Source organism: Microtus pennsylvanicus, chromosome 10 (assembly GCF_037038515.1).
Source record: "Microtus pennsylvanicus isolate mMicPen1 chromosome 10, mMicPen1.hap1, whole genome shotgun sequence".
NCBI lineage: Eukaryota > Metazoa > Chordata > Mammalia > Rodentia > Cricetidae > Microtus > Microtus pennsylvanicus.
Window position 1 is genome coordinate 50,157,757 of NC_134588.1, and position 15,115 is coordinate 50,172,871.

Consider the following 15,115-nt stretch of genomic DNA (forward strand, 5'->3'; position numbering starts at 1 on the left):
TTGTTTGCGGCAGAGCAAAAGATCAAAATTTATGAACACATCTGCTCCGTACTAGCAAATATTAAAAAAATAATAAATAATAAAACCAAACAACCCCACCGCCACCTCCAACCTCTACTTGTAGGTATTAGAAAGTACAGCTCTAACAGTTGGGAAGGGTTATTTAGAGAGGAGTTCAGAAGTCCTGCTCACAATGAAGAGTTAGAGTTTAGACAGGCCTAAGGGAGGGAAATCTTGCAATTTCCTTCGAGTCATATGGAAAAGGTGTCAAGGACACAAGCTCACCAGTATGAATTGATGATCTTGCAGAAAGCCAACTCACAGCACATTTTCAGGTTGCTCTGATGGTCTATCAGCTCACTAGATGAGCACTTGCTGGGATCCACTTCACAGTTCTCATCTGATTCATACAAGGCTTTGATGAACTCCCCTAACCAAAGAGAAAAGGTGACAAGTACTATAACTAAACTAACCTTTCCTAAATAGAACAAGAAACTCTGAGCAAGGAGGAACCATGAAGTGTACTCCTCCCATGCATTACATTTATTCTCTTTATCCTGGAAGCAGAATAGAATCAATCATCAGCATCATCATTATTTAAAAAAATAGCCATGATTTGATTTAAAAATGTAGTATCTTTTATTGGAAACCCAAAATATATTAATTATCAAGAACTTTTATAGAGTTCCTCCAATTAGTGTAAGTAATCTCATTATTCCAGAGGGGAAAAATAACTCCCAAGTTTGACTGAACAGATAACCAACTAAAGTTTTAGGAGTAATGTTGGTGTCAAACACAGGCACAAACAAGGCTCTTCAGCGCTCCTGCTAGCACTGGGGACAGTAATTTAACCTTCCACACAAAACTGCAGCATTTTTCTTTATATATGCTTTATATGCTTTCCCATAGACACTGGTTTATAATCACTGGCCGGATAGCATATTCTTAGGAATCTTTGGATATCTACAAGGATATGCTTACTATTCTTTGGAATCACTTATCTGTTCACCTCTGTAAGGTATGCTACTTCAGTGTCTTCTGACGGTCCATGTTTATACTTTTGTGCATATTTGTTCACATGTAAATCTCAATTATGTTCAAATTCATTACCCCCTCCCTTGTATCACTCTCAAAAAAGCAGGATAGGAGCTTAGTAAGGTTTTATAGGAGATGGAAGCATAGTTTGCTTACAGGTCCCTCTTCATTAAAGAGTGGACCTTTTAAAAATCTTTCTCAATTTGTGGATGTGACTTGAGGTTCAAGTTAGTCATAAGAGGGTTTTGAAGAACAGTAATTTCTTAAAAAAAATAACAGGGACAAAATGAAACATTTTTTGTCAAAATAATTATAACTGAGGTAAAGGAAAGCTTTTAAAAATAGCTATTACAGGGGATGGGAAATCTATTTAGAAGAAACATTCTTGGGGAACAGGAAGCAAAGTGGTACATACACATGCACCATGCACACATGCATGCATGAATGTGTGTGCACGCGCATACATACAAACAGATTATGAACATGTTCTATTATATTAAAAGAGTGCTATGGTAACATCCTGGATTCCTCACTTAACTAAGGGGCCTTGAAACATTACTTAATTAGACTGAGCTTTGTCTGTTTTATTTAGGTATCAGACCTGCCTTTTAGAGTTGTAGTAAGGAGAAAAAGAGAGAGAAAGAAAGAAAAAAAAATCCTTTAGATTGCATTATTATGTACAAAACATGCTACTTTAAAATAGTTTTTAATTAAGTAAAATCATCAAATTGGTAACAATCGCCACAAGACAGTGTTCATTTCATGTTTCATTCAATCTGTTTCATTTGAAAGGTACATAGCTGTAAAACTTAAAACTATCAGCATCGAATAATTCAGTATAACTGGCTACAATGTAAATCTGTAACATTCTGCTATGAGTGTTCACTTAGGTCATGCCTATTCTAAGGAAATATTAATAATAAGCAAAAACTATTTTCTTTCATTCTTCAAGTAAACAATCCAATAAATTACCCAGGGTCCAGACAAAAATTATACCAGCACTAAAGGGCCTAAAGATTTTCCTGATAATGATATCATAAAAAAATTTATTAAAAAACAAAAATTTGGGCCAGGCGGTGGTGGTGCATGCCTTTAATCCCAGCACTTGGGAGGCAGAGGCAGGTGAATCTCTGTGAGTTCAATGCCAGCCTTGTCTACAAGAGCCTAGTAACAGGACAGGCTCCAAAGCCACAGAGAAACCCTGTCTCAAAAAGAAACAAAAAAACCCAAACCAAACCACCACCACCAAAAAAAAAAAACCCAAAAACTGTTTTCATTTTTGGAATTATAATGCATGTCTGAAAATGTGTAGTATGCTAAAATTAAGATGAAGCTTTTATAGATTTGTATCTAAAAAGGTACTTACTTGAAAATTATTTGAGTTTGCTCCTTTGCCTTTGGGGGGGGGGAGCTAAAAGGGGCAATCACTGAGTTTAAATATCTAGTGTGTATTCAAAATGTTCTAGCATGTTTTCTTCTTTGAATTGTAAGAAAGCACTGTATTTGTCTTGTTCGTATGACTATAAACAGAGGTGAAGAGATGAGCATGACTTTACACATGGAGGCCCAGTGTCAGATCCTGGGAGCTGGTTATGTGGGTACTGTATCCAAACGCTGGACTTCATGATTATGCAGCAAACAGGCTTTCTTAACTGCTTAGTCGTATTTCCACCCCCTTCTTTGAAAACATTTTTTTAATTAAAAAAATTTTAGATTTATTTTATGTGTATGTGTCTGTATGTGTACCACCGAAGTGTCTGGTGTCAGCAGAGATCAGCACTGCAACTGGATTTATGAATGGTTGTCAGTCACTATGTGGATGTTGGGAACTCAACCTGGGTTCTCTGCAAGAGCAGTTAAGTGCTCTTAATCATCTAGCCATCTCTCCAACGCCCCACCTCCCATCTTTTTAGTAAAGGTCTCACGAACTCCAGACTAACTGCAAACTCATTAAGTAGTCCTGCCTTTACCTTAAGACTGATGAAAATGCAAGCATGTGCCACCATGCTCAGTTCTATTACATGTTTTCTATGTTAATTGCTAAATGGTTACTATCATCAACATTTCATGTGAGGTTTGTTTAACAGGTGTTGACATATTACTGCTGACAGGCATTTGCCTCTAACACCAGCCTGGAAATTATGCCTTCTAAGAGACTTATGTTTCACAGATGCTATTTCTTCTTTGTCACAAGACAGCAACAAGAAATTGACTTTAATCAGACAGGTAAAGGGAGCAAACAGATGGAAGACTTAAGTCTAAATAGAACAGAGCTTTTTTTTTTCTCTCTCAGTAGAGAGTAATGCTTTTATTAAAATCAAGACAGGCTAAGAACCTGGCTGATTCTGTACATTATGATGGCAACTTTCTTTGAGGATGGGTGGGCTATACTCATGGCCTTATGTGTGTCAGGAAAGTACTCTACCAATGAACGACATAAACAGCACTTCTCTTTTTCTTTTGGCTTAAAGTGTATTAATACAACAAAACTTCAGTAGGAAGAAGAGTCTAGTCTCAGTACTGAGAATCTTATGAGTTAATTGTTTTCATGCTCTGGGAAGCTGCAGCCATTTTCTTTATCCTAACCCATGTTCTTAGGTCACAGAAATGTTAACCAGAGATCTTTGTGAGGTTATCTAAATTGTTTCCCAAGCTCAATGAATTAATTTTCATGCCTACTGAGCTAATCATATATTTAATTATTCACTATTTTATCAAAGGACTTGGTAATCATTTGTCATTTTGGAGCTTTAATTCAGAAATCCATTTAAGCAAACAGATCTTTAGAATATGAATATTCTCACCTTCATGTTCACAGAATGGAGAACACTGTTAGAGATGCTTCATTGTTGCCTTTTATAGGACAACACAGATTGAGTCTCCCTCCCTCTGTCTGTAATAACCCGAGGGGATGTTGCCTGCTGTAAGCCCACTGTGACCACTCTGCTTGTTTAACTATTACCTGCCTGTCTTAAAGGGTACTGGACGACTCTTCAGCAATATGTGTATCAATTTGTGCCAGCACGTTCATTGTGCATGACTTTCTAAGTCTGAACTGCCCCTTCCTGAGAAGAGAGCAGCATTTGGAAGCGCTGAATCTGAGATGTAGTGACAGAGTCTAGCTGAGGGTTTTTGTTGTTGTTTTAACTAAATTTTGATGCTGTTAGGAGCAAATGAGAAGTACGTGTGTAGGGGCAGGAAGACCCTCTTTCATTTTGAGTGGTTCTTTCTGCTGGACATTGGGAGAGCTGGACAGATGAGAGGAAGTTTTGCTGCCCTAGGTCACTGGTGTAAACTTGACTTTGTCAAGGGAAGGGACTGAACCTGCACCCAGTAACACTTGTAAGATGCCTGTGATTGCCTCTGGGCTTGTGAGGGTGGCTGAGCAGTGTAACTGAGTGTCATCCCTTTAAGTCTGGGCAAAAGTTGGCTCCTGTCACTGTTGCTGCGTGTCCTCTATTAAACACGCATCCAGCAAAAGCACATCTGCAAGGGGCTCTGTGAGTTTGTGGCCCTGGCCTGGCCTCCATTGTCATTGTCCCGGAATCTAAGATTGACAGTTTAAAAGTTTGTATTATTTTCTTCTTTCTTGTTTCCCCTGTCTTCATCTTTGTATTTAAGTGGACCTTATCATCTCAATACAGTGTTTCAAAGTGTGAGGATTCTTATTTGTTAACTGATAACTGCGTTAGTACACAATACAGGAACAGGTCAAGAATCCCGTTCTCTGGTCTCAGCTTGAACTATAACGACGCTGGGTAAATATCTTTCATAGAAATAATTGAAAATTACGAAGGCCTTGTGGCCTGTTATGATGAGAAGGGCACACACCTGGGGGCGTGGAGAGTACTTCCTTTTCTCACTGGGAAATCTCAAGCACATGAGCTAAAAGCTTCCATCCGTCCTCACATACCTCCACGGCACAGAATATTTCTGAGCTCTAATTGGCCCCTAACAGCATCAAAATTTAGTTAAAAGAAATGACAAAAAAAACCCAACAAAAACACCACCACCCAGAGTCTGTCCCTACATTTCAGAACTAAAGCAAATACTAACACAAAATGTATAACCATAGTTAAGTGCCTATGTAAATGAGATTAATAGCATCTTTCCTGTGTCAATGAAAATCAACTGTTTTCTCATAGTTCTTATTAGATCTTACATTAAAGCAATTGAGTAGATTTGAAGATAAACAGAAGTGAAAAAAAACCAGCTCTTGTTTAGAGTAGAAATTGTCACTACTATTCTGCTTCCTGTAAACACAGCCCTAGTTCTCAACCAGTTACTATTTTTTACCCCTTTTAATTCCTTTCCTCTTTTTTTCCCTCCTTAATTCCTTTTTTTTAAAAGACAGGTTTCTTTGTGTAGCCCTAGCTATCCTGAAACTCACTTTGTAGACCAGGATGTCATCAAGCTCACAGATCTGCTTGCCTCTGCCTTGTGAGTGGCTGGAATTGAAGGCGTGTGCCACCATTGCCCAGCTCCTTTTCTCTTGATACAACAGTCTGAAGAATCACAAGTAATATTTAAACTGTGAAATAATTTGACAACTATTTTTCTTACCATCTATTTTTTTTTTGTTAAAGGTAGTATTGGGCTAGCAAGATGGTTCTGTGAGCAAAGATGCTTTCTACAATGCCTGATGACTTAAATAGGATCCCTGGCACCCACATGGTGGAAGGAGATAACCAACTACAAGTTGTGTTTGTTCTCTCTCTTTCTGTCTGTTGTCTCTCTCTCTCTCTCTCACACACACCCATACACACAAATAAATAAAACATGTAAGAATAAAAACAGTAGTCTTGGGTATTGAATCTAGGGTATCACGAATGCTTAAAAATGGGCAGTTAAGTGCTCTTAATCACCTAGCCACCTCTCCAACTTCACTGAGCTGCATCTTCAGCTTCTGACACTCCTTGTCCTCAACATCTAACCAGTTTGTTACTTTTAAAGATTCTTTATTTCTGACTGGACTTAGAAGTAGACACTCTCAGCAAAGACAGCCTACATCTCTTGGCAATCTGTTCCTGTAGTATTTCTTCGGCTTCTTTCATTATCGGGCCAAAAGTTTGGCATATTTGAAGCCTCCTCCTCCTTTTTCTTAGTGTGTTGTTTCTTTAGAGCACTTGCAGGACTCGTGACGTTACAAGATGCTGAATCTTGGGGGCTTCTCACCTTCCTTGCTTAAGAGCTTTCTTGACAACATATTGGTGGCCATCATCTTTAGAGAGTTGAAAAATTTGCAGATTGTACTAGTTCTTTTGGGCTCTAAACAGTAACAAAGTTGAGAACACTCAGCTTGGCATCCACAATGCATCCAAATCCAGATTTGCTCTTCCTCTCTCCAGTTATCCTTGGTTTATCACAAGAAAGCCCCTTACTCACCAGATGTGGGTCAAAATACTCTGCTTCAAGGGAAAACCTTGTTCATTGTTCTTACAATTGATTCAGACCACATAACCCTTCCACTCTTCACCCAGAGCATCAGTAAGAATGCCTGTGTCCATGTGCTTCTCATTCACCCAATCAGTTCTGGACATATTCAACTTCATCCTGATGGAGCTGACCACCTAGGAGGTACTATGAAAACCAGCGCTTCTCTGACTCCTTTACTCTCTTTGTATTGGTATTTGAGGCTGCATTCCCATGGTTTTCTTTTTTGCATTTTTTCCCTCTGATCATTTTCCTTGTTTTTTAACTCCCTTTTTCATGAGATGTGTTTTTGGCTCTATCCTTTTTGTTTTGGTAATTTCTTAGCTTCATTTAACTCCTCTACATAAGTCAGTCCCAGAGTTCTCACATCTGTCTAGACATATGCTCTAATTTGCTTTTGTCACCTAAACTACCCCCAAATTTCTATCAGAACTTTAAGTCAACACATATAAGGTAACATATAATTTCCCCCTTTAAGGCCTACTACTTCCATGATTTCTGTTGTTTCTTCTAAGAATGTTATCAAGGGGCTGGAGAGATGACTCTACACTTAAGAGCCTGTACTGCTCTTGTAGAGGACCTGAGTTTGATTCCCACATTCACATCTGGCAAGCAATAACTGTCTGTTAACTCAAGCTCCATGAGTACCTGCACTCAAGTGTTCATACCCATGAAAAGACATACATGATTAAAAATAAAATACCCCAAAGAAACTCACTATCCTTAGTCACTTAGAAAGTCTACAAATTCTCTATAATATTTAATCAATCTTTCCTACAAACTGAACAAATTGCCAAGTCAGTTCAACTTCTAACTAGTAACTAATTTTTAACCAATCAGGTGAGTGGCTTAGTCACCAACAACTAATGATTAGGCAAAAATTAGTTACTAGTTAGAGACCTTAAAACAGAAGCGTAGAACTGTAGGAACTATCAAATATTTCTTTATTTATGATGAGAATTTTGAAAGCATAATAAATAGCAGGTTAGTTCTTTTAAGACTGAAGTAATGCAGCCATATCACAGTATGAACACCCAGTACTTTTGGAAAATTAGACACCTAAGTTCTAGTAGTGAAATCCATCAGTACTAATTATATATCCTGGAGTCAGAAATGCAGTGATTTGGGGTGGCTATATATGCTGAAGGGTTTTCTATTTTCATATATGTTATAATGAACATGTGTGGTTACTCTACTGGTAAGTACTGCAGAGACAGTTAATGGTTGAAGTCTAAATCACTCAAGTCAGATGAACATATACAGTTTGAGTTTAACTTCTTTGACTTAGGAGGTAGAAGAAGTTAAAACTGAAAGGGAAAGAGGATAAATATCTTCCTCTTCCATACCCAGTGCATCATGAAGGTACTGTTGTCCCACCAACTTGAGGTATTCTTCAATGGATTTAGTGGCAATGGTGTTTTCTCTGAAGATCAAGACATCATGTTCTCCACAACGATCCACCTCAGACATCACCAAGTCAGTCAGAAAATCCTGGCAGAATAATGTTCAGTCAGAAAGAAAGCAACTGAATAAGAACCATACATTAAAAGAGACTACCGAAATAGCAGAAATGCTGGGAACCCTGCTATAAACGAAGGCAACAAATTCCTTGGAAAGGGAAAAGGCAGTCAGGATAAAAATCTTATGTATCGTCAGCTCTAAATTTGGTTTCTGAATTCCTACAGAGATTTTCCAATGCGCTTTTGAAAAAGACCATAATTCTAAATGCACCTCCAAGTTTCTCTGTGTTTTGACCGTCACCAAGCCCTAGTCTCTCTGCTCCAGCCCCTGCATGCTGCTTTAGTTGCTTTTTTATGTCCATTAGTCCGCACAGCCCATCCACATACAAGGTTCTCTACTCACCACAATAATCTTTTCTAATGCTGCTCTCAGTTCTGTCCTCACCTCAACTCCCATTATTACAAAAGTAATTTCTGGAAACCGTTAGATCTCAGCTCACATACTGCTTCCTCCATGAAGCCCTCCTGGATCAATATTACCCTAGAGCCTTGCTTGTCAATTCCCCTTGCTCCACACCTCCACAATATTATTTATCTTTTTACCCTCTGCACTTCTTACTATAATCAAAGATCCACTTTTGTATTACTTGATACAATTTCTCCAGAAAACTGAAAGACTAAAGATAATGTTTATTTTGCCCAACACATCCAGTGAAGACACACTTTCATCACCTAACAGTTACTGGCACATGTTAGATGTTATTTCAGCTTCCCAGTTTTCATTTCCATGTAGATGAAACATTGTGACGAAACAGCTGCCAACTAACTGTATAGCACCCCTGTGTTTCCATTTCAGATACAGATGTTAACTCCATGAAGACTTATACTCAGCACATTTTTTTTGATTATCTCCTTCGGTACCACTGATATACAGTTAGCAGTTAATCTTAAAATACAACATTTAGTATTTCAGGAAAACTTCAGCTAGGCATGATGTTGCACACTTGTAACACCTTTAATTCTGGGATTTGGGAGGCTGAGGCAGGAGGATATCAAGTTTGAAGCTAGAATGGGCAATATGGTGAGACCATGTTTCAAAAAAGAAAACAACAACAGAATTCATGTCGTGGGGTACGAGAGCAACTGCGGCCTTGGTATCTACCCTCACAAAAATAAACTAGAAGTAAGTATTTGCTAGCCTTCCCTTTACTTTACAAATCTCCATATCTTACAGACCTGCTAATAGACTTCCTTCACTCAACCTTAATTTCCTTTTTCTTTTCTGAAAACATTCTAAACTGGATTTTCACAATATCTCCCAGTATCCACATCTTCATTTCCTTGTACATAGTAAGGAAGGACTTCCAGGTAATACACCCGTTTCAGCTTACCTTGGCTCTGCCAGTACTCTGAAGAATGTGTACTAAGGCACAAGCCAGCTCCTCTTTATTCCTCACACTAATTACTGGCTCAAGAACAGAACACAGCATGGTGTAGTTGCTGGTGATGAATTCTGCAAATTCTTTGTATTGCTCCATAGGCAGAATGGTGATAGTTTGGAAACGTGACTTAATCCGAATGGAAGGTCCTCCTGTCTTTCCTTTGTTGGGTGTGGGTGTACTTACTGGGTACCACTTTTCTACAAACTGGCGACCAGTCACACTGGCAGTGGGGATATTGACAAGCCCTACATAATTATTCTTGTCCTTTTTTTTCTTTTTTTCCACATCCTTATAAATGTGAACTGTGATGCTATGAAGAGGTGGAAGGCTATAGAATTCAAAATGTTCGCCCCAGAAAATATTGTCTGCTTTGGTCTTGCTGGTTGTACGAGCAAATAGGGTATCATCAAGGCACAGTTCGCAGAAATATTTTTTTTTAGGGGCAAGGTCCTTGGCTTCAATGATCCATAAACGGAGAACATTTTCAGCTCGTCGACAATTGTCCTATAAAGAGACAGCAAATTTGAGATCTGACAAACCAGAAAGAGAATGTTTTCTTCCTCAAGCAATGCTGTTTATTAATGTTCTTCTACTAAGAGCAGTCAACATAGTAAAAAGAATTGCTATCTCATTGTTTTGAACCAAAGAACTCTAAAGAAGAATCCTGTGCAAATTCAGTGGGTAGATACACCTGCTGCCAAGCCCAGTTACCTGAATTTTATCCCAGAACACACCCTGTTGAAGGAAAAGAATCAACCCTGCAAATTGTCCTCTGACTTTCACACATGTTGACACACACACACACACACACACACACACACATAAATGTAATTAAAAAATATATATTTTTTAAATCTTACAAATCCGGGCAGTGGTGATGCAAGCCTTTAGCCCAGCATTCAGGAGGCAGAAGAATGCAAATCTCTGAGTTTGAGCCCAGCCTGGTCTACAGAGTGAGTTCCAGGACAGCCAGGGCTACACCAGAAACTGTCTTGAAAACAAAACAAATCTTATGGAACCACATATTTTTTGGATTAAAAAGTATAATCATGTAACAGCAATTTAGACTAATTCCTTTTTATTAGGTAAATTGCTAATATAACTTTTTATTATGTATTAACTTCTGGCTGGGCTGGGTATGTTACTTAGCTTTTTGAGCCTCTATTCCCACTAGTAAAATGACAACAATATTGTCTTCAGTAAGATAATTTTCAGTGTAAAATGTCCTAACATGTATACAGGTTTTTCAAACTGTCAAACTCTAAGCCAGAAGTGGTAGCAATTGTCTATAATCTCAGCCTTGCAAGGGCTGGGGCAAAAGGGTTGCAAGTTTAAGGCCAGCCTGGGTTACATAGTGAGATATGTCTCAACAACAACATTTTACTAAGATATATAAAACTAAGATATTACATTTGTCTTCTGTCAACTTGATGCTTACAAAACGGTACATTTAAAAAAAAACTTAAATGAATTTGTTCTCGCAATTTCATACACGTGTAATGTGCATTCTGATTACCATAACCCTGCCTTCTTTAATCTCCTTCCCACCCTCATGACTCCCTTTCTTACACATCATAGCCCCTTCCCATCTTTCTGAGACTCACTGAGTTTAATCAAGAACATCTGTGTGACAATGGGTTCAGAACCATCCATTAGAGTCTGATGGACTCCTCTGGTGAGCACTTACCTGAAAACTGTAACTGCTCCTCCCCTGAAATTGGCAAGTAGCCAATAGTTCAGCAAGGAGGGTAGGGCCCTTGAACCTCCCAATCCATGACTGACTGACTGACTGGCAGACCCAGTGAGGTGTGGTCTGCAGCCACAGCAGCCATGAGATGAGGAGAGTACCTTGGCTGTGTACTTCTTGCCCTTCTCTTATCTTCCCGTATTTATATTCTTTCTGCCCCCTCTTCTCAGATGATCCATGAGTCTTAGAGGGGGTGGTATACATGTCCTATTTGTGACACATTTTGACACCGAGAGCCACCATTACCTTATTTGGCTGAACTGTCCTACGAAGGTTTTCCATCCACTTGTCTCTCTCTGAGGCAGAGTTACAGCTAAAGCATTTACTTCCACTTAAGTAGGTGACCTTCAACACAAAGATTAGAGATGTGGATGTAAGACTATGTGTGTGGTGGGGGATCTATCTTCTAATGTCTAAAGTTTAAGAGTTAGGCCATGTTATGAAACCCAACTCCTATAATATAATATTATATGTTAATTTTGTCATATCTTTACTTAAATTCTCTAAGTTGCATCAATAATTATTTCCAACTATGAGAAAAAAAGGTCATTTACAATTTGGCCTATGGTGCAGAGAAACAAAAAATTTAAAAAGTTTAAGGCCATATCTAAAATAACCTATAAATGAATATGCTCATTTGAGCTAATAAAAATAACTAAAAAAGGGAATGTTTGTAAGATCATTTAATTTCATAAAACGGCTTCATTACAATGCTACTGACGGCTACTAAATGAAGTTGAAAGGCATCAGTACAAAGGAATCACTCTTTGGAATCCATTTCTCCTCCAGGAGGTAATTAACCCATTGATTTCCAGTCATTTATAACATCTGACATAATGTACTATGTCCATAGTAGAAGCTACTGAACTGAGCTTTGCAAATAAGAAAAAGTTAAAGGGATTTTAAACAAGTAATAATAATAATAATAATAATAATAATAATAATAATAATAATAAGCAGCACATATAAATGACCTACTCCAAGCTACAGTCTGCTCACTTACACCAGATCAGGTGGTGTGTTGTGTCTGAAAAGGCAGTTCCTAGCTCCAGAAGGTTAGTGAGGCCCTGACATGTGGCTGAGAAGGGCAGTTACTGGTCTAGAAACATGCAGGAGATTACAAAAACAAACAAGGGATGGTCCTAGGTCAAGAACTGATCATGTTATAGTTATAAAACTGTAATTTTGGTGGGTTTTCGCCAAACTCTTCTAAAATTGGAATTAAATAACAGTATATGACATCAATATTAAAAAATAATACATTAGTTTGAGAAACTATTGTAATCTTGTAACCTACTCTGACAATGTACTAAGTGCTTAAGTTTTTAAAGCAGACAAAGGCAAAGGTATGAGATAATAATTCATAACTTCAATTACAAATATAATTCTATTGACAGATTTTCAACTCTTCCCTTATAAGCAGAAAAATTTCAGGAACTGAAAACTAGTTAAGACATTAAATCAGAAACACAACAATCAAACAATCAAATTATTGTCAACTATTTTCCCTTCTTTCTGAAATTCTTTTTCCTTTTTACCTCAAAGCAGAAGTCTTGTCCAAGGATGCTACTATGGAGTGGTTTCACTGACACTGGCTCCCCTCTACCAAGATCCAGACATTCCACTGCACTGCACGGGCTCAGCAGGGACTCATGGGAACGAGACTCTTTCAGTTTAGGTAGACCACGAGCCCTAAAAGTAGAGAATACTTGAGGCAGTGTTACATTAAGGAAAAGAGACAAAAAAAAAAAAAAGTACAGAAGTGTAATGGGAAAAATAAAAGAAGGAACAAATAAATATCGTACAATAACAACAGTATTAACAGCCACATTCATGGGTAAACATAACTATGCATATATGAACATACTCATGAACACGCCTTTTCAAAAACAGAATAATCTTACAAATCTCAAAGGACCTCTAAGTTCCTATACAGATGTTATTTTCAGTCTCATTTCTGTATTGGAAAATGGAGAAATACACACTATTCAGAATTCTTTATTACTTTTTATGCAAAAGTACTGTCAAAAGACATTCTTTCTTATTTTATTTGACGATACACATCATTCATCTTCTTGTATCACTGACAATGGCTGAATCCTCGTTTGTTGCTTTGTGCTCTGGGAGATCTACTCCCAGCCCAGCACACACTGAGCAAGAGAAAGCAGCCAGGGGAGTGAGAGGGACAGTAGGAAAGACAAGCTTTTCAGCACAGGAATGTCTTTCAAACAACCTCATTTCCATCTCAATATGGAGTTCCCTTCTGGCAAACTTTGACTTCGGCACAGGCTTTACAGTATAAGAAGAATAGAATGCCTTGAGGAAACTTCCCACCACACTTAAAAAAAAAAAAAAAGGAGAAAAAAAAAGCCAAACTCCCCAGAGAACAGTTGACACTGTTAGGCAGGTGTCTTGGCTGATTCTATTTTCTGGTTGTTTAAAAAGAAGGGTGGGTATCCTAGATCTTGTTACTACAGGAGCTACTACTTCATTGCCTTCCTATCATAAAAATTAATGAAGTCAAACATGATGGAAAACAATTTTCCTAAATCCAAAAATGTACGGTCACACAGTTTTAGTCAATAATTATCACACTTATTGATTGAGACACCCCTATGGTTCAAGTAGGACTTGATAATAAGTCTATGAAGAAATGTCTGTGTAAAGACATTTGTTTTGGTAAAGTATTAAATAAGCAGCTTTATTCATTTGCTAGGAGCAAGGATAACACTGAGATGAGCTGTAGCACTTACTGCCAGAAGAGCAGTTAGCTAAATGATTAAGAAATAGGAAACTGAAAGCTAGCACTAAATTCACTACCTTCTGTCTCCACTCCACTTGATCAAACCCCATAAATAGGAAACATCTTAAGCAATAAGAATAATTTAGTCTGTTGTTTTAACAAAAACAAAACAGCAATGACTAAAGTTTAGGCTGGAAAAAAACCCTGTCTTCTGATAGCATTTTTTTTTAAAGTAAAAAGGGCAACATAGTAGTTCCCACTAATAATGCAAAGTGTACTAAAGGGACAAAAGCCACCAAATATAGTGTCATAAAAACACAACAAAGCAGGACTTGTATTCATTTCCCTTTGTTCTGGATAAGGAACCATTTTTGAAGTTATATGGTACAAATACAGCACAATTTTAAGTAGCTAAATGCTATCTTTTAAAACCTTACGACAATTTCTCCTAACAGCCTTTCTGAATATGCTGAATCAGAAACCAGATGGGTAAACAGGACACCATCATCTTTGTTAAACAAACAGAAAATAATGATTTTAGCTCTCTTTTCCAGGAGGAATTGCTTGAGGAAAAAGCCTCTTTGGCTCTAGGATGATCAAGAGATATGTAAAACAGGTGCTATGACAAAGTGTCATTTGTTTTTTATAATCTCCAAAAAATTAAAATATAAGCTAATTTTATTTAAAACAAAACAAATGTCTACCTACACGAAGCAATTGTACAGCCCCCTGGCAGTGCAACCCCAAACCATAGCGGTGCCACATGTCCCGGTGCAGCAAGTCACTTCCTGGACTACACCTCAGAAAACAACTTTCTGTGTAGAAGACAGGAGCCAGCTGAGGATGATGTCCCTTCTGCCTTCAGTTACTGATGCCACTGATGCCATCTGTGCACAAATGCCTCTCAGGTGTTATTCAAGTCTTCAACAGAAGCAGGACAGAAACAGAAACATCGAACAAGTCCTCACTATCCAAGCCCAGCAGTGCAGGTGACATCCCGCTATTTCTCTAGGCTGCATCTAGCCCCTCAGGTAATACAAACAAGGTTCCAGGGCTCAAGGCTGGGCCTGTTGCCATGGAGCTACACCTTTAAGGAGATTAGAGCTGGAAAGCAGCAGAGAGAAGCTGCAGCTGGCAAGACTCAGGGAGCTTGCTCTGCAAACAAGGCAAAGGTGACTGTTTTCAAACAGAAGGGGGGGGGGAGTGAGGGCTCATTCCCATCAGTAAGTTCTCAGTCAAAAGCTGGCTAATAAAG

General features: G+C 38.2%; 1 protein-coding gene across 6 annotated transcripts in view; it reads right to left on the reverse strand.

The window, feature by feature from the left end:
- Rasal2 (RAS protein activator like 2) overlaps positions 1–15,115 on the reverse strand; it is a 287,723-nt gene that overhangs the window by 30,625 nt on the left and 241,983 nt on the right. For all 6 annotated transcript variants that reach the window (XM_075988340.1, XM_075988343.1, XM_075988342.1 and 3 more), the window contains 5 exons: positions 12,656–12,809; positions 11,364–11,462; positions 9,320–9,874; positions 7,815–7,959; positions 286–430 (listed from right to left, as the gene is read on the reverse strand). In XM_075988340.1, coding sequence (XP_075844455.1) covers positions 286–430; positions 7,815–7,959; positions 9,320–9,874; positions 11,364–11,462; positions 12,656–12,809 — 1,098 coding nt within the window. The remainder of the gene's footprint in view (positions 1–285; positions 431–7,814; positions 7,960–9,319; positions 9,875–11,363; positions 11,463–12,655; positions 12,810–15,115) is intronic.